Source organism: Delphinapterus leucas, chromosome 10, assembly GCF_059928025.1.
Source record: "Delphinapterus leucas isolate spDelLeu-1000000601 "Yukka" chromosome 10, BTC_Dleu_Yukka2, whole genome shotgun sequence".
Lineage (NCBI taxonomy): Eukaryota > Metazoa > Chordata > Mammalia > Artiodactyla > Monodontidae > Delphinapterus > Delphinapterus leucas.
In genome coordinates this window covers 1270883-1294405 of record NC_143138.1, presented here as the reverse complement: position 1 = coordinate 1294405, position 23523 = coordinate 1270883, and the positions used below count along the sequence as shown (strand labels likewise).

General features: G+C 49.7%; 1 protein-coding gene across 17 annotated transcripts in view; it reads left to right on the top strand.

Annotated features, from left to right (window-relative positions):
* GMDS (GDP-mannose 4,6-dehydratase) overlaps positions 1-23523 on the top strand; it is a 481231-nt gene that overhangs the window by 232373 nt on the left and 225335 nt on the right. The window contains exon 7 of one of the 17 annotated variants that reach the window (XM_089918196.1): positions 15087-22930. The exons of the other annotated variants lie outside the window; for them this stretch is intronic. Coding sequence (XP_089774322.1) covers positions 15087-15281 — 195 coding nt within the window. The 3' untranslated portion in view covers positions 15282-22930. Of the gene's footprint in view, positions 1-15086; positions 22931-23523 lie in introns of those variants that run through there. 17 annotated transcript variants of the gene reach the window in all.

The window sequence follows — 23523 nt, the reverse complement described above, 5'->3', positions numbered from 1 at the left end:
AAAGTTACGTTCTGTCCTTTTCTCTTTCTGCCACTTGTGGTCCCAGGGCAGGAGGAGTATCTGGCAGTTCAGAGCCACTGAGCTGGCTGTCGGTTCTCCCTGAACCCCTCCCACTGGCTGGATGCATGCGGCCCAGATGCACAGGGTGTGTTTGGGGAAATGAGCTGGGAACCGCCCACCCTCCCTGTTCCTTGGCCCCCAAGTGAGTTGACCTTCAGGACAGCTTTGGTCTCAGCAGGTGACAGAGACCTGGGGGGAGCAGGGAGCCTCTGGCGGGGACGGGAGCCTGGTGACAGCGCTGGGGAGGTGACTGCTGTGTCTCAGGCCCCCTCTCCTCCTTGTGCAGGCTGCTGCTGGCATTTTGCATCTGGTATTAATTCACACAGATCTGGAAGGAAAGGATGCATTTAAACTTCCTGAGATTCTATTTAAGGGGAAGCTTGCTTGTTGGGACATCTCTTCTTCACACTCAGGAGAGGAGTTTGATTTCCTCTTGGGTCTGCATCTCTAAGAGTCAACGGTACCTGATCCCGTTCTCCAGTCAGACCCCACCCAGCAGATGTGCAGGAAGTCGTAGTTGCCATATTTCCATGGCCAGGTCTTCACGGGTTGGGGATGACACCACAGGAGCGGCCATGCCCCACACCCTATAAACTGCAGGCCCTCTTTACTTCGTTGTGTTAACAAATGAAGCTTCTAGGATGGATATTCCTCAAGTTTTCATCCACAGATAAGTTAGAAACATGGAGGTGGGTACATTGTGAGATCAGATTTTCAGTGTGTTTTAAAAAGGTAGAATTGAGCATCTGACTTTAAATTAGAAAAGTGGTTCTTGGCAAAGGTGTGTGTGTGTGTCTGTGTGGAGAGAGGAAGAAGCGAGTGTAGGGTGGTGGGCTGCCCCCTCAGAGGACACAGCGCCTGGTGTGTAGACGCCACTCACCTTTTCAGGGGCAGCAGTTAGCTGCAATGAGCAGCAGCCTGGCCCCCCCTCCAGGTCACCCCCCTCCCCGATGCTGTGTCAGCATACCCTGCAGGCCACCAAGCAACCACTCGTACCCAAGAAAGTCACGGGTCAGTTCCTGAACATAACCGTGTAAATGGTGGGACTCATTCACTCTTGTCTCAAGTGCCTGGCAAGGGTCCCTCGGCTGCCGTCCCCTCCTCACTGCCTGGCCCTGTCCTTTCTCTGCCCCTCCGCCCTCCCTCCTGTCCCTGCTGGTGCCCGCTTCCTGTCTGCTTCCTCCCACAATGAAAACTGGCTCTTTAATTGTAGTGACAAGACTCCTCATGTGATATGGATGTAATTGCCTCTCAGAAAGTATGACGTCATCTACGCTTAGTGATGATTTGCAGGAGAAGGCAATGCTCTGGGCTCTTGTTTGGAATAGACATTGTGCAGGAACGAAGTGTTTGACACCTTGACTTGCTAGTTAAATGGCTTCCAAGTAGGATGTTGACTTTGTTCCATGTTCTTGATGCCTTATTGTAAAGAATCTTCAAAAGCCACCATCTCTTGGGACCAGATTTCCAAAGGGTTTTCCCTCGTAGCCTTTCGAGTCGTTCTAGAGGCCGTGGTTGTATTCTGCCTGAATCTCAATATGCCCGAGTGGATGAACCTGGGGGACTGTTGAGTGAAGATCCCCTCTCATTTTAGCAAGGAAGATCGTGGATGGGGCTTCCATGAAACCCAAATTATTCACAAGTGAAGTTTTACAGAAGCAGAATTATCTGAAGGCAAAACTGAGAAACCATCTGTGAAACAGTCTGCGCTGTTGACTGAAGCCTCATTTGGAAATTATTAGTAAAGATCCTAAAGAAAGAGACGAAATTACTCTGCAGTTCCCCGCTATCTGTGAGCTATGTAAAATATTTGAGATCACTTTTGCTGTATTTTCTCATATTCTAAAGAAAATGGTCGCGCTTAAATCATTGTTCATTACTTCCTGCGGAATCTAAGATCTGAAATCTCAGAGAAAATCACTCCTCCACAAACATAGGAAAGGATGTGGTTGGTTATCTTGTGTCTGTCCCTCTCAGCTGCTTGAAGGCACGACGGGATTTTGTTCCTCTTTTAATTGTGCCTCGCAACCTGCCTGGTACAGAACAGATGCCCCATAAATACTTGAAATGAATGGAATCTCCCTGTCTGATCAGCTCTTTATAAAATTTATAAAAACGAATTTATAGAAAATATGAGATGTGTTTTATTCCCCTTACTATTAACATATTGTTTCCTATACTTAGCATAAGACATTTTCCACTCTTGAGCAAATGTGAATATGCTCTTACCACATTTAGGTTTTAGTTATGTTGGATTTACTTGATTCCAGCGAAATGTGTTCAAGCAGTTTTCTCTCTTGTTGCATGCTGCCGTGAAGGAACGCTGAGCAGTGCTTAGACGTTCTCATTCTGTGGTAAGTTTCCCGATGATCTCTAGATTCTACTATTATTAGACTTTATTCCTATTTTTATTTTTATTTATTTATTTATTTTTATTCCTGTTTTTCAAAGAAGGATATCTGAGCAGATGGAAAACATAGAAAGAAAGAATGATACATTGGCTCTGACTGACAAGACGAAATTTAGGAATCGCGGAAGTACATTAGTTGACAACAAGGTCAGGCGCCCTTTGTGTGACTGATAGTGTTGACATCTGCCCCCCAGAAGCCTCTTCATCTGTGAGCCCCTCCCTGTGTTTCCTCTCAGCTTTCAAGAGTGTCATCTGAGGCAGAATTCTTCTTGGTAGAGCAAGATTTCCATCACAGATTCTGTTGTTTTGGAAACTTTCTCTCTCCATTCCTTCCCCTCCCCCGACCCCCAGACACACACACACACTCACACACACACACTCACACATCAGTAGCAGCTCACTTTCTAATGATCCGTCTTTGTTTTTAAGTACATGTAAAAGTTGACTTGAAGATTCGTAGGCAGAGTTTTTTGACAGTAGCTGTGGAAGATCTCTGTGAAGGAAGGAGGATGGTCCTGCAGGATCTTTATGTTCTCCGAGTGCCACGTCCTTTCCTCCCCACGTTCAGAGCACGGATGCAGGTGTCCGGGTCTGCCCTCAGCTGCTGGCTCACCTGTGCGTGGAGTGCGGCAGCCCCGCTGCCGGGTGAGGGTTGCCTGGGCGGCGGAGCCTGGGAGGCAGGTTGCATTCCTGGCAGGTCCACACAGTCCCCACACTCCCCCCGGGCGTGGCAGTGGCACCTCCGTCCTGCTCACCTGCGCAGGGGCAGAGATCAGAATCCCGGGCTTCGTGGTTTCATATGCTTTTTCTTATAGTGCCTCCTGTGGGTCAAGAATTACTTGCTGATTTTCACTGGATCTTAAATTTCAAGTTTGAAAACAAAATACAAAGCGCTTTCACTGGACCTTTTTCTTTTAAAGCTCTGAAGGTTATCCTCTTGTGTTTGTGTAGTGCTTTATCACTTACATCTTTGGATTTGATTCTCCTGACAGATGTCAGCCCATGGTTAGGAGAGCAGGAATTATTATTTGCATTTTTTACAGGAAAAAGGCTGGCTTTGAAGGGAGGTGCCCTGGACTGCAGGCCTGGCCTTCCAACGGCAGGTTCCAGCCGGGCCCCTGACTGTGACCCGCACTGCGTTTCAGGGCTGCTTCTTGGTACATTTAGTCCTTCTTGTGAGATGTGACGGCTGTTGTTTTCACTGGCCTCCAGCGTTGACCCTCACCAGGAATTAGGGATAAACCAGCATTTGTGCCGCTGGCTTTAGGGCCTCCCCTGCCCTGTGAGATGGAGCCCAGTTCCAAGGAGCTGGGCTAGGGAGAAGCTGCAATGTCTGGGGACCCAGAGTTAAAGGCTGCGGCTCCACGTTCTGAGCAGAGGCTCCGCTGCAGTGAGTGTTAGTTCAATAGCTGTACAATCGTGTAATTTGGAGAAGGTATCAACTCTGTACAGGAAATAAAGGTTTAACAGAAATCATTTCATTTGATCCTTATCTTCAAAAAACCTGAAGTGAGAAGTTGGAAGAAAGGACCTAGGTGGCTTGAATTCCACCGCCTGCTGTCAGCGGCGGCTGAAAGCCTCATTGTCGTGAACTGTCTGCCTGAGGCTCTGGGAAACCAAAGCATCAGCGAATGGCTGAGCCAAGTGAGTCACCTGCTGAAATGAGCCCTAACGAGGTCCCGGTGTGGGACCTCGGGAGGCTCCTGGGCTCAAAGAGGCTGCGGAGGCTTAGGTGACATTCCCGTCGGGTCCTTCCTGGCTTGCAGGGCGCTGGCCCTCCCCTCCTTCCCTCCCTCCTCCTCTGGGCCCCGCCCTTCCCCTTCTCTCAGGTGGCGGGAATCTAAACCCCCGCCGAGAGCGTCTCTGATGGGTCACCAGCATCTGGAGCGGGAAGCCCTGGCTCTGCGCCCCAAGGCCTCTTGCAGCAGCGGGAGCCTCCAGGGTCCCGGCCGGCGCTTGACTGCGCTGGGCACGCGTGAACCGCCTTCTCCCGCCAAGAGGTGGCTGCCGGCCTCCCCTCCTTCCTGCAGTAGCTAAAGCCTCCTGATCTGATCGGGAAGAGCTGCCATTTAAGGAAACCATGATAATCACGTGAGCTCGCGTTCAGCAGGTGAAAGGACGGTGTCTGCAGCTCATTTCCCATCTCCGTAGTGGGTTGGAGGAGCGGCCAGCCTGTGTGGGAATAACTGGGAAACCATAATCTCCTGGACGGCCCTTTATTTTTAACCTGCTCTATGTGTCAGTTGTTTTAAAGAAAAGACCTTTCTCTGAATCTGAAATGCTCTTCATTCAAATATATGTTTAGCCTTTATTTCCAAGTTTAAGACCTTACTGAGTACTGAATGTATAAACTACTTGACACTTTTTACAAGCTGACTTTCACAGCAGTCTCGTGAGATAGACGCTATTATCCTTCCTCCTCCAAAATAAGCCTTGGAGAGAGAATAGCTCAGTTTGTCTCTGACCAGCACCCGAGGGCTGAGAGCCTGCCTTGTGCCGGCTTGGACGGGGGGTCCCATGTCGGCTCTGCTGCCGGCCGGCCGCCTCTGAAGCACAGAGACCATCGTCCTTCTCCTTACGGCCAGCAGCAGCGTCTCCACTGCGGAGCCAAGGCTGGTGACCGGAGTGCGGCACTCGAGGTCCTGTCCCGCCTGAGGCTGCCGCGCCTGTGCCCGTCGGGTCGGGGGCTGAACCTCACCTGGCCCCTGCAGGGGCCTTCACCGGGCTGGCTGGGCCGCCTTCACACGCACGCACACGCACACGCACGCACCCTCCACGTCTGGCCTCCACGCTCACCCTTGTTTGCAACGCACGGAGCCTTCAGAGCACCTGAAGCAGGGGCACCGAAACGGGATGGACTCAGACCAGAGCAGCCTCGTTGGTCCATCTAGTTCAGAAGCAACTGATGCAGCCCCTTCCTCTGGCAGGTGAAGCCCTTCGTTCCTCAGAGACGTTCACTGACTTCAAACAGTTCAGCCTCAACACGGCTGCAGGCCCCCGTAGTCTTTCCGCTGTGGCTTCCAGCAGATCACGTAGCCAGCGAGAGTGCTGCGTGACGCCTTAGCCATTCACGCGGAGACGGTCCCCCGGGTGCTTCCCTGTCACTTAGGAGCCACACTCAGCCGCAAGTGACGGGGGCCCGCGGGGGCTCCTCTCTCCTCACGGCCTGGAGTCCACGCTGCGGCCCCCGTGTCTCCTGTGACCCACGGCGGCAGCAGCAGTGGCCACCCCCGTGGCCTGTGCCCTCGCTGGGAAGAAGAGAAGGCCGCGGACTTACGGTGAGCCCTGGCCTGTGGCCGTTCTGCTCTGCAAGGGAAGGGGCTCATAGGGCCAGGTTTTCACTCCCAAAGACTCTCTCTCTGGTCGAAGGTGGGAAGGGATGCTACAGGGGTACCTGCCCGCCCCACGTGGTGTCGCAGGGGGCCTGGCTCTGCACTGGCCCTGGGCATGAGGCTCTTGGCCCGCCCGGCCCCTGACCCGCGTCCGGCGCGGTCTCACCCCCTCCCAGGACCTGTGTCCGGTGCCGCCCCACGTGGGCTTCGTGTGGTCGTGACAGTGGTGTAAAGTAGACAGCGAGGGTCGGGGTGCAGAGCATGTGTATCCTCTTCAGCCTTGGCTTTCCAGGCTCCCGGTTTTGTTTTATGGCAGCTCGTGGGTTCTTAGTCCGACACAGATCGCGTGCGATTGGCTTCTCACCCTGTAGCACTGCCTGTGAAGAGCTGCTGGCAGCTCGCGGCCGTCAGGCGACCGTGCGGATCTCGGCCTGCACCTCCTGTGTCGTTTGCCCTCTCTCGTGCTCCCTGCCACCCCGTGTTGGTGTCGATGGGACACCATGCGGAGCCGTGCTTGTACTCACGTGAATCTCCTGTGAGCTCTCCGTCCTGCCGTACCTGCACTTCTGTGTTCGCCCGTCCCTGCTTTTCCGGATTTTATAGAGAAACGGGGCGTCCCTCAGTGGAACCACCTGGCTGGGGCTCCTGTCCCTGAGCAGCTGCGCGCGCGCTGTAGCCAGCCAGCCCTGTGGTTTCTGAGCGCTGCTGCTACACTGGTGGCCTCAGAACTCAGCTGGGGTGATGGGAAAGTTGCACTAGAGGCTGCTTTCAAGTCTAAAGTTTGCAAGGTGACAAAAGACATGTTATTGTCATTTTTGACATAGTAGTAGTATTTTTCTCTGTAACTGAAATATAGTCTTTTAAAAAGAATTACACCATTTTGTTCTTTGAGGAGGAAAACTTGCTTCTACAATTTCTTGTAGATAGTGGGCTACCAAGTTTGCCTGCCAGCCACCTGAGGTGACTGTGGATGGAATCGACATGTTTGCAGCAATACAAGTTTTCTTAAATTAGGGTCAGCTAACAATAGTTTTTTTTCCATTGAGATCTCGTTGGCGTATAACATTGCATTAGTTTCAGATGTACAGCGTAAAGATTTGATATTTGTATATCCTGCAAAATGATCACCACGATAAGTCTAGGTAACACCTGTCACCTTGTATAGTTACAATTTTTTTTCTTATGATGAGAACTTTTAAGCTCTACTCTTAGCAGCTTTCAAGTATGCAACACAGTGCTGTTAACTGTAGTCACCCTGCGGTGCGTCACATCCCCGGAACTGGACGGTTGTACCTTTCGACCCCCTTCTCCCCCTTCGCTCGCCTTTTACTACGACTCCTCCCCCACACCGGCAACCACCAACCTGTGCTCTGTTTTGATGAGCTCCGTTTTCTGCTTGCTGTGTTTCTTAGGTGTCTCTCACAGGACTGAGGTCAGACAGTATTTGTCTTTCTTTGTCTGATTTATTCACTTAGGATAATGCCCTCCAAGTCCATTCACGTCGCTGCAAATGGAAAGATTTCCTTCCTTTTGTGGCTGAAAAATATTCCGTTTTTTGTTCATATCTATATATGAGCTATAGGATATATATTAACCAGTTTTCAAAAAGGATCATATAGCAACAATAATCAAATTAACAATAAATAATAACAGTAAGTTTTATAACTGAAGGAGTCTCTCTACTCAGTTCCTATTTTGTGTGACAGGAGAGAAGGTTAATCTTCTCAAAGGTGATTTCTTTCAGTGCAGGCAGAGATCACCTGGCATCGAACATATTTCCATAGGTGAATGTGCACATGGAGGTGAAATTCTGTATTTTTGGGGTAACATTCCTGTATTTCGAAAATGTTCTGACCAAATGTGCACTTACTTTTCATTTTCTGAAATGCTACTTTTTAACATAACATCATTGTTTCTAGAAACAAATCAAAAGGTTTTGTTCATCCCTCGCTCTGCCCCCCTCCCACCCCTGCCAATAGCACAGTGCAGCTCAGATACACGAGCTGTGGAGGGAGGAACACCCTCAGGGCATCTCTTTCTCTTTCTTTGTAGGTATCCTGTTTATTAGTGGGCGGGCACTACTTTCCACAAATTTTACTACACAGATAAATTTAAAGTGCTTAACATAATGCCCAGCAGTAGAAAGGACTCAATTTTCGTTGCTTCTTTTTAGTGATTAGGAGTGATAAACCCTGGAAGAATAGGACTGTGAAATCTCTGATCCTTCCCCTCAGTTTAAACCATGTAGCCTCAGACTTAGGACTTTTTAGGAAGGGTTTGGAGACATTCAAGGAAACTCCGCCCAGGGAGTTCGTTGTTTGTGGTGTTTGCCCCAGACCTCGCTGAGCCTGAATGCGGCCGCTTGAAGGGGCACACAGGTGGAGGGAATGCTCATTTTTAATTTCAAGAGGAGGAGAAAAGTTAAAAATTGAGGCCGATAAAAGTTAATGAGGAACATTTAAATCTTTTAATGGGTCCCTTTATGTCGCGAGTCAGAGTGGTTACTGCTGTTACTGTACACGTGCGGCATCCTCCTTTGTCTGCGGTAACTCTGTTCCCTGGAAAACGAGCCAGTGCGACGGGGAAGGCGTGTCCCTCTCCTGACGATGGCTTGTTCTTTTGACGAGCTCCACGGTTTTTTTTTAAATGGCGGAAAGAACAGGCACAAGGAAATGAAAATATAAAGGTTTGGGTTTGGGTTTTTTTTTTTGCCCTTTTCCCTTATTTGACAGACGACTGAATAAAACAATTAGCAGCAGGAGAGAGCATTTCTGTCTCTTTGTGCTTAAAATTTTATTTGGGGATGGGAAACATGCCCCAAACCCAGAGGGTGCACTTAACATGCCAGTTTTCATTTGAGAAGAATTACTTTTCCACGGTCGGTGTTCGGGGATGCAGCCTCACTCCACATACAGTGTTAATGGTCCAAAGACAGGGCAGCTGAACTTTCTGATGGGCTTTCCTTGGGAGACATTAGCATGTCCCTGGAGACGGCTTCCCAGCTCTGGTTAGTCAAATCTGTATGTAGGGAAAGCTTATGACTTTTAGAAACGTTACTCTTGGACGGCCCGTCTATTACCCAGATCAAATATGTGATGTGCACTGCTGTTTTCTCTGTGTTAGACATGAACTGGACTTCACTGTACCCGCCTGCAGAGCCCAGGCTCTGGGAACACGTTGTGCACTGGACCACCTTGAAGGAGGTGCTTCTGTCACTGGGATGAATAAATAAGGCAGAGCATCTTCACACAGGGATCAGTCACCACGACAGTCATAAATGTGGAACAATTCTAGGTACTGGTTCATGTAGTGAGCTTTTTTTTTTTTTTTTTTTTTTTTGCGGTACGCGGGCCTCTCACTGCTGTGGCCTCTCCCGTTGCGGAGCACAGGCTCCGGACGCGCAGGCTCAGCGGCCATGGCTCACGGGCCCAGCCGCTCCGCGGCATGTGGGATCTTCCCGGACCGGGGCACGAACCCACGTCCCCCACATCGGCAGGCGGGCTCTGAACCACTGCGCCACCAGGGAAGCCCCTGTAGTGAGCTTTTTTGTGGTAAAATTAATCAGTTGCCCTTTCTTCAGAGTTATCCGTGATTTTTCTTAAAAACACAGTACCAATTTTTCCATAGCAATTTTTTTAAAGCTAAAACTCAATTATTCTGAGAAATATTCCGTCATATTTCGTAGAGGGCAGTAACCTCATGAGCTGTTTTAGTAAAATAAAATAGGTGTGTGTGGAACTTATCTCAAAATGGAGCGTGAAATCTTGTGGGTCTCTCCCTAGCGTTTTCTCGGCCTGTGTGGCCTGACTCAGAAGGGTCGTGTGCTGTCAAGAGCAGCCCCGCCGCCCGGTCTTGCGTCCTCAGCCTTGTGCTGCTACCTCGAACTATGGAGCCTGAAACACTCACTCTATCACTCCAAGTCTTGCCTTTCTCATCCTCACAGTGAGGGGCTAGAGCCGTATGCACTGTAAGATTCAGAATCTGAGAATAAGATTCCAGCTTGATAAGCACTTTTTCCATAAAAGTCTAATTACCATCTAGTATAAAATTCATATTGTTTTTAATGGTGCAGAGTATGCTTTGGTGTTTTGACATTGTGAAATCCCTAAATGAAACATAATTTATACAGCCCAATGTCATCTTTTTTTTTTTTCAATTTTCATGAGTTAGTCTAGACTAATTTAAGCTAACATTTATTTCTTTTTCCATACCAGGGTAAGAGATGATATAGAGCGTGACTCTCCAATAGAAATAATTGGATAATAATAATTCAAGCCACACATGCAAGCCATTTAATTTTATATAATTTAAAATTTTCTAGCAGCCACATTTGAGAAAGTAAAAAGAAACAGGTGAGATTAATTTTAATAGTTTATCTAACCCATTATATCCAAAATACCATTTAAGTGTGTTAAAACTATACAATGTTATCAAGACATTTTACACCCTTTATCTTCTTCTGTACTGAGTCTTCACAACCCGGTATATATCTTACACTTTACGGACTGGCCACATTCAGGTCATACCTCGAGCTAACCCTGCCATGGTGAGCGCTGCACCGGGACTCTGTAGATTTGTGGATTTAGAGTCTGCCTTCTCATGCAGAGCTTCATATTTTAAAACCAGCTCTTACGTGTGTGGAATCCTGAAGAAGGGCATCCATGAGAAAAGAAAACCTGGGTGCTCGTATAAGGCCGTCGTTTGGGATGAGCAGTTTGTACTTTTTCTCTGTAGTAATCGTGTGACTTGACAGTCGGTGGCCTGTCCTTGTCCCACTGAGGAGCAGATGGGGCCACGGCCAGGCTGTCCCTGCTGCAAGAGGGGGCAGGCACAGGATTCTCTTCCCAGTCTTTTCCCAGCACCGGCAAGGCCACAAGTGCATGACTTCAACCTCCTTGGGGGCAGCAGCCACACAAGAATGGCCGTGACACCAAGGGCGCCAGTAACAAGGAAGGCAGCTCAAGCCTTAGAGCAGATCCTTTCGCAATCCAGAGAATCCCGGAGTTTTTTACCTAAAGGACCTTAGAAAGGATGTAGTTGTTGACACAGGATTAACTGTAAGAAAGGAGCATATATCTTTGGGTCTTTGATTTAGGCCAGACAGATTCACTGTGACTCTGTTCTTTCAGACAGGTAATTCAGAGGGAGGAGGAATCCCAGTTGTCAGGTGGAATTCTGGGCTAACTTACTTTACTTTACAAGTGCTTTAACTTCACAGTAAGGATCCATTTAACGTTGGAGAACGTTTTAGCTGCACCTTTCTGTATGGTTTTGAGGGCTGCCAAACTTTGCTAGTTACAAGCTCCAAACGTCTGTTTAAAAGGAACGTCATAAGCTCGTGGTGTGCTCTCTTTGTTCTTAGGGGCAGCAGTACACATAAATTAAACACTTGTAACTTTGCTGGTGTGACTAACATCCTAGGTTTTCAGTGAGTCCATGTCATTCTTTCCATTTACACAACATCTTTTTTGGTAAGGATCTCAAACCAGTTTTTGGAAGAAGTTGGTATCGTTTTCCTAATTACAGAGATGTGGATGTTTTAACTCCCCTGGGGCGAAAATGGCTTGCCTTTAGGGTCAGCCAGGAGTCTGGGGGCAAATCTGGGATTTTAACCCAAGACTCCTGATTCTGGGATTTCCGCTCTCAATTTTAGTTATTTAAAAATATGAAGAGACAGGACACTGCAGCTCATTCCAGTGCACGCCCAGCCATGTGTGAGCAAATAGCCACCGCAAAGCCCACCTTCTCCGTGGCCCTCCTGCAGCCTCAGAACCGAGGGGCAGACACCTCATGCTTTGCCAGGTGCTTATGGGAGCGTCAGAGCGGTGACTCGGAGCAGTGGGTCAGGAAGCAGGAGACGCGGCTGAACAGAAGGTTCCCCTTCCAGGACCCTTGCTGCTTTCTGGGTAGTTGTGTCAGCTGGGTGATGATATCAGAATGACACAGTCTTTATTGAAGTTGATGTCATAACTCAAATTACATGTATCTCACAGAAAACTTTTCATTCCAATAAATATTTTTTACCAAAAGAAAACCAGAACAAAACTGGTCAACTCATCAACTACTTGGCAAAGAGAAACCTTAGATGAAACTTGTAAGTGAAAAATATAAGAAAAGGAATGTATAAAAAACGGTATTGTCCTTTTATTGATGGGTGGTGTCTCTAATATACAGTCATACAACATATTATTTATAACTCCATGTTGATTTAAAATTTTGTTTGTTTTTGTAAGTGTACACCCCCCCCCCGAGGCCACTCTGGCTCACGGGGGAGGGTGGCTTTCACGTTCCGTCCTGTGACTGCCCTGCTTTGTACACGGGAGCAAGTCGTGGACATTTGCTCTGTGAGATGACTGGCCTGTTCATCTGGGAAAATAAAAGACTCCACGTCCTGTAAGAAAAGTGTTCTCCTGGTTTAGTTAAAAGCCCCCTTTAAGGTAGACCATTCCTAGGAGAGTTTGTTTTACTTCCCTTATTTCACTACTATATGGCCCAAAGTATGTATTCAGTCTTTGATTTCTTTCTTTTTAAGTTTAGTTTATTGAAGTATAGTTGATTTACAATGTTGTGTTAATTTCTGCTGTACAGCAAAGTGACTCAGTTACACATATATATATATATTGTTTTTCATATTCTTTTCTGTTATGGTTTATCACAGGATATCGAATATGGTTCCCTGTGCTATACAGTAGGACCTTGTTGTTTATCCACAGTTTTCGGTTTCTTAAAACTTTTAAAAGTTTTTAGAAAGTTCTGTCTATTCATAGGTCACAGTATATCGCTTTTGCGAGATTTGTTTCTTTGTTAAATTCTCCTAAAATTCAGCTTTGGAAAACTGGTATGTGGGACCGTGTGGCCCTTGGCTTGCCATCTCCCCACACCCCCCAATCATATGGAGCTTTAGGTCGTCTGGGTGCTTGCGGGGGGCAGTTAAAGTTAATGCAGTTGCGTGCAGCATCTTCCCCAGAAGCCCACGGTCAAACCCGAGAGAAACCACGTGCACACCAGGAGATGCTGCTGGGTGGGCTCGTGGCCCAGACCCGCGGATGGAGCAACCCAGCCTCATCTTCCTGCTCACAAGTGACAGGGGCAGGGATGGCTCCTGACAGCTTTTCTGTGCATCCAAGCCCCCATGTCTGGTTCAGGCCGAGGGTCGCTGCGCCCCGCCCTGCCTGCTCCCCCAGGTGTGGCCGCAGTGAGTGTGCGTGAGCCCCACCTCAGGTGCTTGCCGGTCCCCGCCCGCGTGGGGCTGGGCACACGGGTGACGAGTGACAGGGGCCTTGTGGACACACTTCCGGGAGCCTTGGACCCCCGGAGGCCACGGGCCTGCTGAGATTAGGAGGCAGCAGCCGGAGGGCCGAGTCCCCTGCTCCCCAGCACTGGTGGGGGGGGGTAGGGGGCAGGAGCCCTGGGATGTGCACACCCAGGATGTGTATACCCGGGTCATGTACACCCGGGTCGTGCACATCTGGGACGTGTATACCCAGGTTGTGTACACCCGGGACGTGTATACCCGGGTCACGTACACCCAGGACGTGTACACCCGGGTCATGCGCATCTGGGACGTGTATACCCAGGTCATATACACCCGGGTTGTGCACACCTGGGATGTGTATACCCAGAATGTGTACACCTGGGACGTGTATACCCAGAATGTCTACACCTGGGACGTGTATACCTGGGTCGTGTACACCCCGGTCATGTGCACCTGGGACGTGTATACCCAGGTCGTGTACACCCAGGTTGTGCACACCTGGGACGTGTGTACCTGGGACATGTACACCCAGGATGTGTATACCCATGTCATGTACAGCCAGGACGTGTACACTGGCTCATGCCCACCTGGGACGTGTGCACCTGGGACGTGTATACCCGGGTCATGTACACCCGGGTCATGTACACCCAGGACATGTACACCTGGGATGTGCTCACGCGGGTGGTGTACACCCGGGACGTGTATACCTGGGGTGTGTATAGCCAGGACGTGTGCACCCGGGTTGTGTACACCCGGGATACGCGCATCCCCGGCGGCTGCAGCTTGTGGGCCTGGAGGATGTGCAGCATTGCTCAGCTGGACTCCACAATCCTCAGCTTCCTCAGAATCTCCGAGAAACTAGAATGTCACAGAGATGTGAAGGCTTAGATTCCAAGAGCAGTGAACAGGTGTATTCAGATAACTTTGACTTTAGATTTCTTTTTTAAAGTCGTAAAAATTAGAATAGGCTTCAATGACAAAACAAAGGCATCTCTGGCTGTTTAACTGACAGCAGTTTGGGTTCTGGTTTGGCCTAAATCGTACCTAGGACTCTGAGGGATTCGCGGACTTCCCAGCGCCCGGGCACCCAGAGGACCCTCCTCCCACGCGTGCTGCTCGCCGCACAGCGCTGTCCGTCAGCTTCACCCCGAGTCCAGCCCCAGCGCTGTGGCCGTGCGCACCCATTGTTGCAGTGTCAGTCACCAGGGGTTCCGAGTGAAGAGCGCTGTGTCTCCGGGAGCAGCATCTCCAGGCGCGCGGTGGGGACAAGGCGATGCGTGCTTTCCATGCCCGGTGAGGGTGGCGGAGGCGCATGCGCAGACGCAGGGTTCCCGCTCCTGCCCTCGGGCGCCCAGACACCCCGGCGGGCCCTTCCCACCACTCACACCCAGAGCCGTGTGCCGGTGCTGTGGGCAGGTGAGCAGGTGAGCTCCTGTCCTCCTGCGTCCCGTGTCCGGCAGCGCCGCACCTGCGTCTTCACCACCGGGAGGCCCAAGTAAGACGTGGGGAGAGCTGGACTACAGCCCTGCAGAATAAGCGTCTCATCCCTGTTTGGCCGATGAAGCAACGGTGCGCAGTTTGGCCAAGCAACTTGCCCGGGGAGTGTGGAGACGCCGCCCCGGACGCTGAGGGCAGGACACGTGCGGGCCTGCTAACCTCTCGTGCCCTTGTCCCCTTTCCTCTGCTTCCAGCCCGGTTTCCTACTGTCATCCTTCTCGGGGAGCGTAGATTTGCCTCTGATGGGTTTCTGACACTTTCCTTTGTTAGCTGCCTGTTCCTTGTGACATGGGCCAGGACGAGCTCCGGGGCTGTCACCCTCCAGGGAGGGAGCAGAGCCCCCAGCAGTCAGAGGCTCCGCCCGGGGCCGTGGCTGGCATCTGCACACCCTTATTTGGCAGTTGGGTCACCGTCCTGGTGTGTGGGCCGTGCCCACAGCAGAGTGTCGAGGCCTCAGCCAGGAGAGGCCTTCCCAGGACAGATACAAATTTATTCGTTCAAATTGCTGACTCCTTTGTCTTTGTTTCACCAGATGACTACGCCTTCTTTGACTTACTCTGTCTGCCTGAAAACAGTCAGCGTGGGGAATCCGCCCTTCCCCATCAGCCAAAACGGACCAGGGGTGTCATCCCGGGGCTTCTCCTGCAGGTGGGAGCGAGGGAGGGCCAGGCCGGCTGGCTCCCCAGCCAAGGCAGCCCACGGGGAGTCCCCCTCTTCCCAGAGATAAGGCCTGGGCTCCCTGCACTGCCGCCAGCAGCCAGCTGTTTCAGGAGCCCTTTTCTCTCATCCAAGATTGTTTCGTTTTGTACAACTTCACGTTATTTGAATCTTAGATTTTTTGAAAATGGCTTTCTCAGAGGCTGCTCTCTTCTGCACCGTCTGTCCTGCGGCCCTCGGGAGTCTGGAGGTCCTGTCCTCATGCCACGTGTTCTGCACTCAACAGCGCTTTTCTGTCCTGAGCTTGCCCTCCTCCCCAAAGCTGAAATAAATCAAAGTTGGTGGAGACTCAGTCGCAATAAATCAAGGCCTGTCCAGAACTGGAGCCTGCCCAGTCAAAATGTCATAGCTTGGCTTTCACTGAGGATTAATTAAAGGCCTGATATAAAGCCCAGATGTGCTTCAGGAGAGCAGTGAGCTGCCTGGTGGCTGCGTCTCCCCAGGTTTCTGCCCACCCAAGAACACGCTGGAGGAGGACGGGAAAGGCATCCGAGGTTGGGAGGGCACGGAGGGGGGAGGTGCCCATCAGCACATCTGAGTGGACTTTATCTGGTTTGGAGGAAACAGAACAAGCTTTCCAACAAGGAGCACATTCTCTCCGTGTCAGGCTCTGTGTGTACAGGCTTTAAATGGAAGGGAAATGCAATAGCTCAGAAGCTGTATTTTAATTGAGGAAGACAAAAGAAAATGGAACGAGTAAAGGTGCTTTCAGTGTTAAAAAAAAATTGTAGTGACATCAGTGCCTGGTTCGCACTGCCCTTGTAAATGTTTTAGACCAAAGAAACTGTGGGATAAGCACGTCCGAGATGTTTGTGCTCACAGAGAGCTGGACTCGCCGGAAGGGGCTTTTGGGTTAGAAGTTGCTCCCAGCCCTCCCTTCGTTCCTGCACAACTCCATGGAACCGTACAGAAAAGGGTGCTAGATTAAATCCCCACTGAGCAAATCTGCATGAGAGGGAACGTGTGGCATGAACCAGTTCTCCATGTGTACAAACAAAATACTGCATTGGAAACAGAAAACAAGGAGTAGCTTGTAAGGTAAAACCATGCATCGTGGCCATGTTTTTGTATGACTTTAAACTTAACATTAACCACTGTAGAAATTTGATTCTGAAGTTGGAAAAAAAGACGCCATCAAAAACTAATAATAATTAACTTTCTTTCCTGTGGTAATGTGTTCGCTTTCCTTACTGAATATCTGAAAATTAGTTATTTAGAAACTTCATAAACAAAACAGTGAATCTCCCGATGGCTGTACAGTCTATAATAAATACTTTCATAGGAAGAAATGAGGCTCTTTGTGATGAGGAGACCTTGCTGTTTTTATAGCATATCTTTATGTTAACATTAAGTTTTTATCAATGGAAAGTTCAGCTTTTCCCAGAATGCTGGATTTTCTCACATTGCCCTATTGATGTTTACTTTCTGGACTGAACATCTTGTTTCCTATGAACTTAAATAATGAAATGGCATATATGTTAAACAAATTCCAGAGGAACGTTGTGATTTCAACTGAAATGATCTGCATGTTTTTATATCTGTTATTTGACCCAGGTATTTAAATATACAACCGTATCCAATTGTAAAGATATTTTTTAATCTAATGAATTTTTAATAGACACATTATAAGTGGTCATATATGGCTTCTTAGTATTTTTATTCTATAATCTGATTATTGTGGCTGAAGTAGCAATTTAAATAGACTTTTTTAAAGCATACCTGTGCAATTTCTCAGAAATAACAATTTCAACTATTTTCCCCATGATCAAGCCCTGAATTTCTGTTGAGATTATTGGGGACTGGTAGGTCATTTGGGGTTATTATGTCTCTAGCTGCATGATACTTGGTTTTCTAAGGCTTTCCTCAAGGACCCTTGGCCTATTTTAGTCCATTATCTGGGAAAAAATAGTTTACTGCAAACTTACATTTCCATTGGTCCAGATAATTGACATTTCCGGAAGGACTGCCATTTCGTGCTTTCTTGCTTATTAGTCCGTGAGTAACTTTCATGTTTACCATTGCTTCTGGTCCTGCGTGTAAATTTCACTAGCTCTGCGCAAGGTTGAAAGGCCCCAGTCAGTGCCTCTAGAGTGAAAACTGGGTTTTAAGAGTCAGGAAATTTGGAGAAATAAACCTTCCCTTTTGGCCATCTTAAATACTCTCACATCCTCAACACTCAGCATGCAGACTGATTGCAGCTTCTGGAACTCTGAGTCACTTGGCAATTGTATACGACATAGCGCGTGACATCGTAAAGGAGCCTCCCTCCAGATCTTCCAGTCCATAGGCTGTTCTTTTATGTTTCAATTTGGAGTATTTTCACCTTTGTATAAAACTGTATGTACCCTTTTACCTTTGGGCGGTAGTCTTCCTACCCACAGTAGGGCCTTCTCCCCTGTCTAACCCTTTTACCTTTGGGCGGTAGTCTTCCTGCCCACAGTAGGCCTTCTCCCCTGTCTAACCCTTTTACCTTTGGGCGGTAGTCTTCCTGCCCACAGTAGGCCTTCTCCCGTCTAAGTCTCTGTGGCAGTGATTTGTCACTTATTTGTTTGTGTGTCTGTCCATCTAGGCAGATTCGAATTCCTGGAGGGTGAGAATGGTGTGTTACCTTTGGTTTCTGCAGTGTCTAAGTGATAAGCACGTGATATGTGGTGATGATGGAATAGAAGGGGGCGGGCATGTGTCTTTTCAGGGACACTTAATATGTGGTTGCCACACATACCAGAGGCTACAGCACATTTCTTGACAGCCCTTCAAAAACTTACTATCTGAAAATGCCCCACCCTGAGGGGAAGAGCACAGATTCTCCTGGTACACAAAGTATTTGGGGAAGATGCAGCAACGCTCTCTGTTTGGATGACTTAGTTTTTGGAAACAGTAATCTATGATCTTCAACTGATCTGAAAGAGTTACTGCAATTCCCCAAATTAGGTAGCCTGGCTCCTAGAATAATCTCGTATTTTTCCTTCTGTATTTCTAATTGTATTGAGGCAAACAGCTAATGTAACAAACCCTGTGTAGTTTTGAGAGGTGGGAGCATGTGCACCGTTACAGTCACACCACCAGTGCCAGCAAGGACATCTCATTACCGAGCCCAAGTATTAACACTATTAAAATTCAGAATAGATGCACTAAGAACTTGCCGTGGTCAAAAATCAGAATTCTGTTCCACAGTGTACCTTATTTAACACAGGCCGTCTGCAGCCCAGGTGCTGCAGCCCAGGTGCTGGGCAGTGGGTGGGCTCCAGGCCTGCCCGCCCCCTGGGCCTGGGGCCAGAGCTGGGAGCCGAGGCCCAGGGGCCTCCAGCTCACCTGGAAACTGTGTCGGCTCCCAGGGCCTGCTTGCCCTCGGCCGCGCTCTGATTTTGATTCCTTGCTAGTTAACTGTGTTGGGGAAATGGCCAAGGAAGGAAGAAAAAGCCACAGCATGGCCCGTCTCCCCTGGATAGGAGGAGTGCGTTATTAGTACAGCAGCTTGGCGTGAGCGAGTTGTCTGAGACGCTCTGGGAGTGATGGCAACCAGAAGCACTGTTTGCAAGTTAGGCAGCCTCTGTTTTCAATGTATAACATTTCAGACTCGAAGGTTCACTTAGAAATTGTCTGCTTTGATTAGACGTGGAAATGAAAACCAGAAGAAGTCAGCGACGTATCCTGTGTCCTCCGGTCAGAGCTGTTAGCCCCCTTGGCTACGGTTTTGTCTTTCCACTGTTGTCCCATATTGTCACGTTATTTTAAAGCTTGGTAGAAGGTGATCAGAAAACTTCATGATTAGTTTCTGAAAGCACATTTACCCATGTGCTTATACACGTGTCCTTTCTATCTGTGTACGCTACTCCAGCATAAACTATCTGTAAGTCTCTGAACCCGCTTAGCAGCGTGGGTTCCTTCTGAACGTATTTTTAACGACAGTAATGCTTAGCTCTTAAATTCAAGGGCCTAGTTATAAAAAGGTGGGCGGGGGGTCTCTGCTGTGTCGCGTCTAAGGCGGCCGGCAGTGTTGCTTGTAAAGCCACGTGTGGTGCAGGCATCGCCTGGCTCGGGTGAGCGGGTACCCACCGCATCTGCTTGGGAACCGCCTGCCCGGGGGTGGGGGTCCCCCTCTCCCGCAGCCCCCCGTTCCGTGTGGAAAGCAAGTGGCTCACACCTTAAACGTTAGCCCAGACGGTGTGGGAGCCCGTGGCATCCCGTCGCAGGTGACGGTGTTCTCTTTGGCCAGCGTCTTTGCTGCCAGAGCCCCGCCAGTGTGTCTTCTATTAAGATGACGTCATGTTTACAAAACAGCCTGAGCTGACGTTCTTCCGCAGCCTTAGGAGGTTGTTCTTCGGCTTTTTTGAAACTTAACATTTTTTTACAGTAAACTTAGTAAAACTTCTGCTTTTTTCCATCATTTCCTGGAATGGCCCAAGGGGTTTTCCTCTTGCTTCCTTGCAGCCTTCGTACTGGGCTTTCTTAGTGAAGGTCTTCTCTCTCCAGTTCTATACAGACCTCTCAGGTCACCTTTTACCCCTCTTTGCCGCATGGAGAATTGCAGCCACTGCTCCCTTTCTCTCTCTCCACATAACCCTGATTCACGGGAACCATGGTTTTAAATTTTCTCTTAGTGACGAAGTTAGATATTGTTAAGTATACTAGTTCGTAAATATTAGATCAAAGCATTCAGAAAAGCAGTAGCACCGGTAACATTTGCATCTGACACTGTACGTGTTCTTTCCGGTAGACGTCTCACCAGCTCCACAGGCTGGATGGATGGGGCGGGGGGCAAAGGAAGCCTCCTGGTTTCTTCCCCGACCTCCGCTTCAGTCTTCTCAGCAGAGACCAGCATGGATGAAGGTTGCGATAGCTGACAAGGCACCTTGACGGCCATCATCTCCGTCTGTCCCTTCCTTCGTGGTGTCTGTCTCGGTTGCGGTCCGCCTGCTGCGTGATCTGTGCTCATCTTCCTCCTGCTCTGTGCTCTGAGGCCCCGCTCACTCCTAAACCCCCGGCCCCGACCCACCTCCTGGCCCATCACGGGCAGCGTGAGTTATTCAGAGGGCGGCTGGCGCGATGCGACGCTTCCGACATCCTCACCTTCCACGCGGCTCCACGAGGCTGCCCCCATCCCCGGTCTGAGAACCCGTTTGCAGGCTGCCTTGTGTCCTATTCTTCATCTACCTTGAGTAGGGGGCGCCGTCTTTCTTCCAGGCTTGTGAGTGATTGTCACTGGCCCCTCGAACCTGGCGTGGCACCAGCGCGTGTTTACACCTGGTCCACGTTTACTGAAGGAACAGACAAGCCAGCACCCTCCGGATGAGGAGGGAGGACACTGTTGTTCTGCCCCATGCACAGGGCAGGGAGCTGGGCCTCAGAGTGGACGGGCAGGTGGGGGCAGGGTGGCCGGCCCGGGCCCCAGCTTCACGCCCCATCCCTCCAGCCCAGCTCCTGGGGTGCGGCCCGCCTCCTGGCTGCTCTCTGGACCAGGCCCTTCCCAGATGTGTAGTGAAAAAGAGAGAATGGGGCCCACAGAGGACAAAGGCCTGCTGATGTGCGAACTGCCTGTCCATCTCAACGGGGCATACCCCGTGTACTTAACTGACCTAACGTGGTCAGATTCTAAACGAACTTCAACTGAGGGACGAAGGGTACATTCACGCCCTTGACCTGCGTGTGTGTTGTCACTGAGAGTAAAATGCAGCTTCTGGTTATGGTATCGTTCCGGATCCCCAGAGCTCCCAGGCTGGCATGCTGCTCCAGGCTGTCCTCGAGGAGCACCTGACCTTGGGACCCGCAGGGGCCCGGGGCCCGCCAGGGGGTCCCGCGTGCAGCGGCCCCAGGAGGTGGAGGGCAGCCGCTCTGCTCTGCTCTGCTTGGGTGAGGCCGTTGTGCCCACTTCCCCAACCGCCCGTCTCAAGGATGCCTTCTCCCTCAGGGCTGCTGGGGGCCCTGCTCCCTAGCTGCTGTGAACCCGCGTGACCAGTAAGCATCACAGACGGGGGAGAGCCGGGAGAGGGGCTCCCAGGGAGGAAAGAGCCCCTGCTCATGTCCCGCACCTGCTCACCCGCCGCTGCTGCTCGAGCCCTGGGCAGCGGCCGTCCGCTGCCTCCTTCCCTCCCTGACGCTGACCGTGGCTGAGCCCCTTGGGGAGGGAGGTGATGGTGTCCGCACAGTGACTGAACTGGGTCGTTTCTAAACCATCTCGCGCCTTGAATTTTTTTGAAACACGAGTAGTTTAATTCAGAAGGTTTCTTTCCTCTCGAAGTCTTCTTGTGCCTGGAAGCAAGAGGGCAGGCTGCGAGGCTCTCCTCGTGGGGCAGGGCTGGCTGTGGGCCCCAAGCAGGAAGGGAGACAGAGGGCCCCCGCCTGGCTAGGGTCCGCCCCGCACACAGTGTCAGATATGCTCAGGTATGAAGGGGTTGCTTTCTGGAGAAAGGCTGTCTGGGACTCACTGAGCATTAGATGGAGAACAGCTGTCCTGCCCATGGTCCCCGTCCAGCTCTGGTAGCAGTGACCTTGGGCCCCACGAGTTCGCCAGCCCTTTTTCATCAAGAAGCTGGAGGTTGGCGCTTGACAGCACTGTCTATTCACATTTGAATGAAAACTTCAAAAAAAATCTTTCCTTTTAGGCTATGTGAATTATTTGTATACACTTAAAACTGTGTCTTGGGTGAGAGTGAAGAAAAATCACAGCAACATAATTTATAAAAATTAGGACATCGAAAGCATCGGGAGTTGAAGTTCATTTCACAGAAGGACACCCCACAGGGTGCTTTGAAATCGTGAGCTCTCCCAGTGCAGTAAAAGCATAAAGCAATACCTTTTTGATTTATACACATTTTGCAAGCACACATCCTTTGCCTCCTATGATGTGTCAGAATTTCACGAAATTGAGAGCACCCCATTCTGATGTAAAAACATCTAATTGCCTAAGAAAAGAAAGCATCATGGCATAGGAATTGCTTGGCAGTGGGGTAGTTGGCAGAAGCCATCCCTCTTCGGAAAGGAGGGGCTCACCGCCCTGAGGAGACTCCAGCGGACCTGCCACAGACACTCACTTGTGCGCACCACACCAGCCCCCGTGCTGCAGGCTTCGCGCCCTGTGGATGGTGGTGGCTGCAGCCCTGCTCCTGGAGCAGTGCGGATACTCTCTGCTTCTTCGCTGGCGCTGGGGCGTTAAAGCTGGAGCTGGAACTCAGGTGACCTCCTGAACCCTTGTCTCCTGCAGTCATGCCATCTACTAGCAATCTGCCTTTTGTTTAGTTTTTCGTAACATGTGCCGTTTTTGTCCCGCAGAAAAAAATGCAGCTAAATTCTCACTCTACAATCACATGATGGGGAAGGCAGCCTCATTCTAGCAACCTTAAGGCACCTCCCAATGAATTCCTGAAAATTTACATTTCTGTAATGCTCATCAGAAGATAAGCATTAAAGATGCAAAATTGGGACCATAAAGGAGGTTTGGTTATATATAATTTTTTTTAGATGAGTGATTTTGATAAGTCGCACTAGTTAAAAATTAAAAGTCCCCACATACATAGTCACTTCCTTTATAAAAAGTCATTTAATCACTAATACAGGTACATGGTACAGGATTCAAGCAGCTTTCCATCTATGTTGGAGTGATGAGAAATTGTTTTTTCTAAGATTTCCACTTTTAATGCTGATACTGGTTTTATTTTTTTTAACAAGTAGAGCACATTCCCTCATCGTATTCTGAGTACAGCCCCCTTGAGCCTGGATAGGCGGTGATTCTCGACGTGGGCCAGGGAGGCTGAAGTCAAGTGCATTCAAGTCAGATGCTGTTTTCAGGTGAATGTATTACATGTAATGCCTACAATTTTTGTGAACATTCTAAGCATAAAGCAGGCAAGTCGAAGAGAAAGATTCTTCGCTAATCACCTTTCTTCTGTACGTGCTTTTCTCAAAAAGTCAACTACTGTCAACACTTTGCATGTTAATGTTAATTCCTTCCTTTAAGGTATACTAGATACGGCATAAATATTTTGTCTAGAGCCAAAAACCCCATCCATGCTAAGTAGCAGACTTCTCAAAAAGGCAAAGCAACGCAGTGACTGGAGAGACAGCTCCTCTTTCCAGAGGCCGGAGTTCTGTGCGCAGATAGAAGGCAGGCTTGGCCAGGCGCTGCCCTCCGACGACACTCCTGCACTCGCAGCCCCTGGGCTGAAACCCCCAGAAACCGCTGTACGGGCCCTGGGGCCTCCCTGGCCTTAGAGCACCTTCGCAGCGTGCCACCTTCAAATGAATTCTAGAAGACG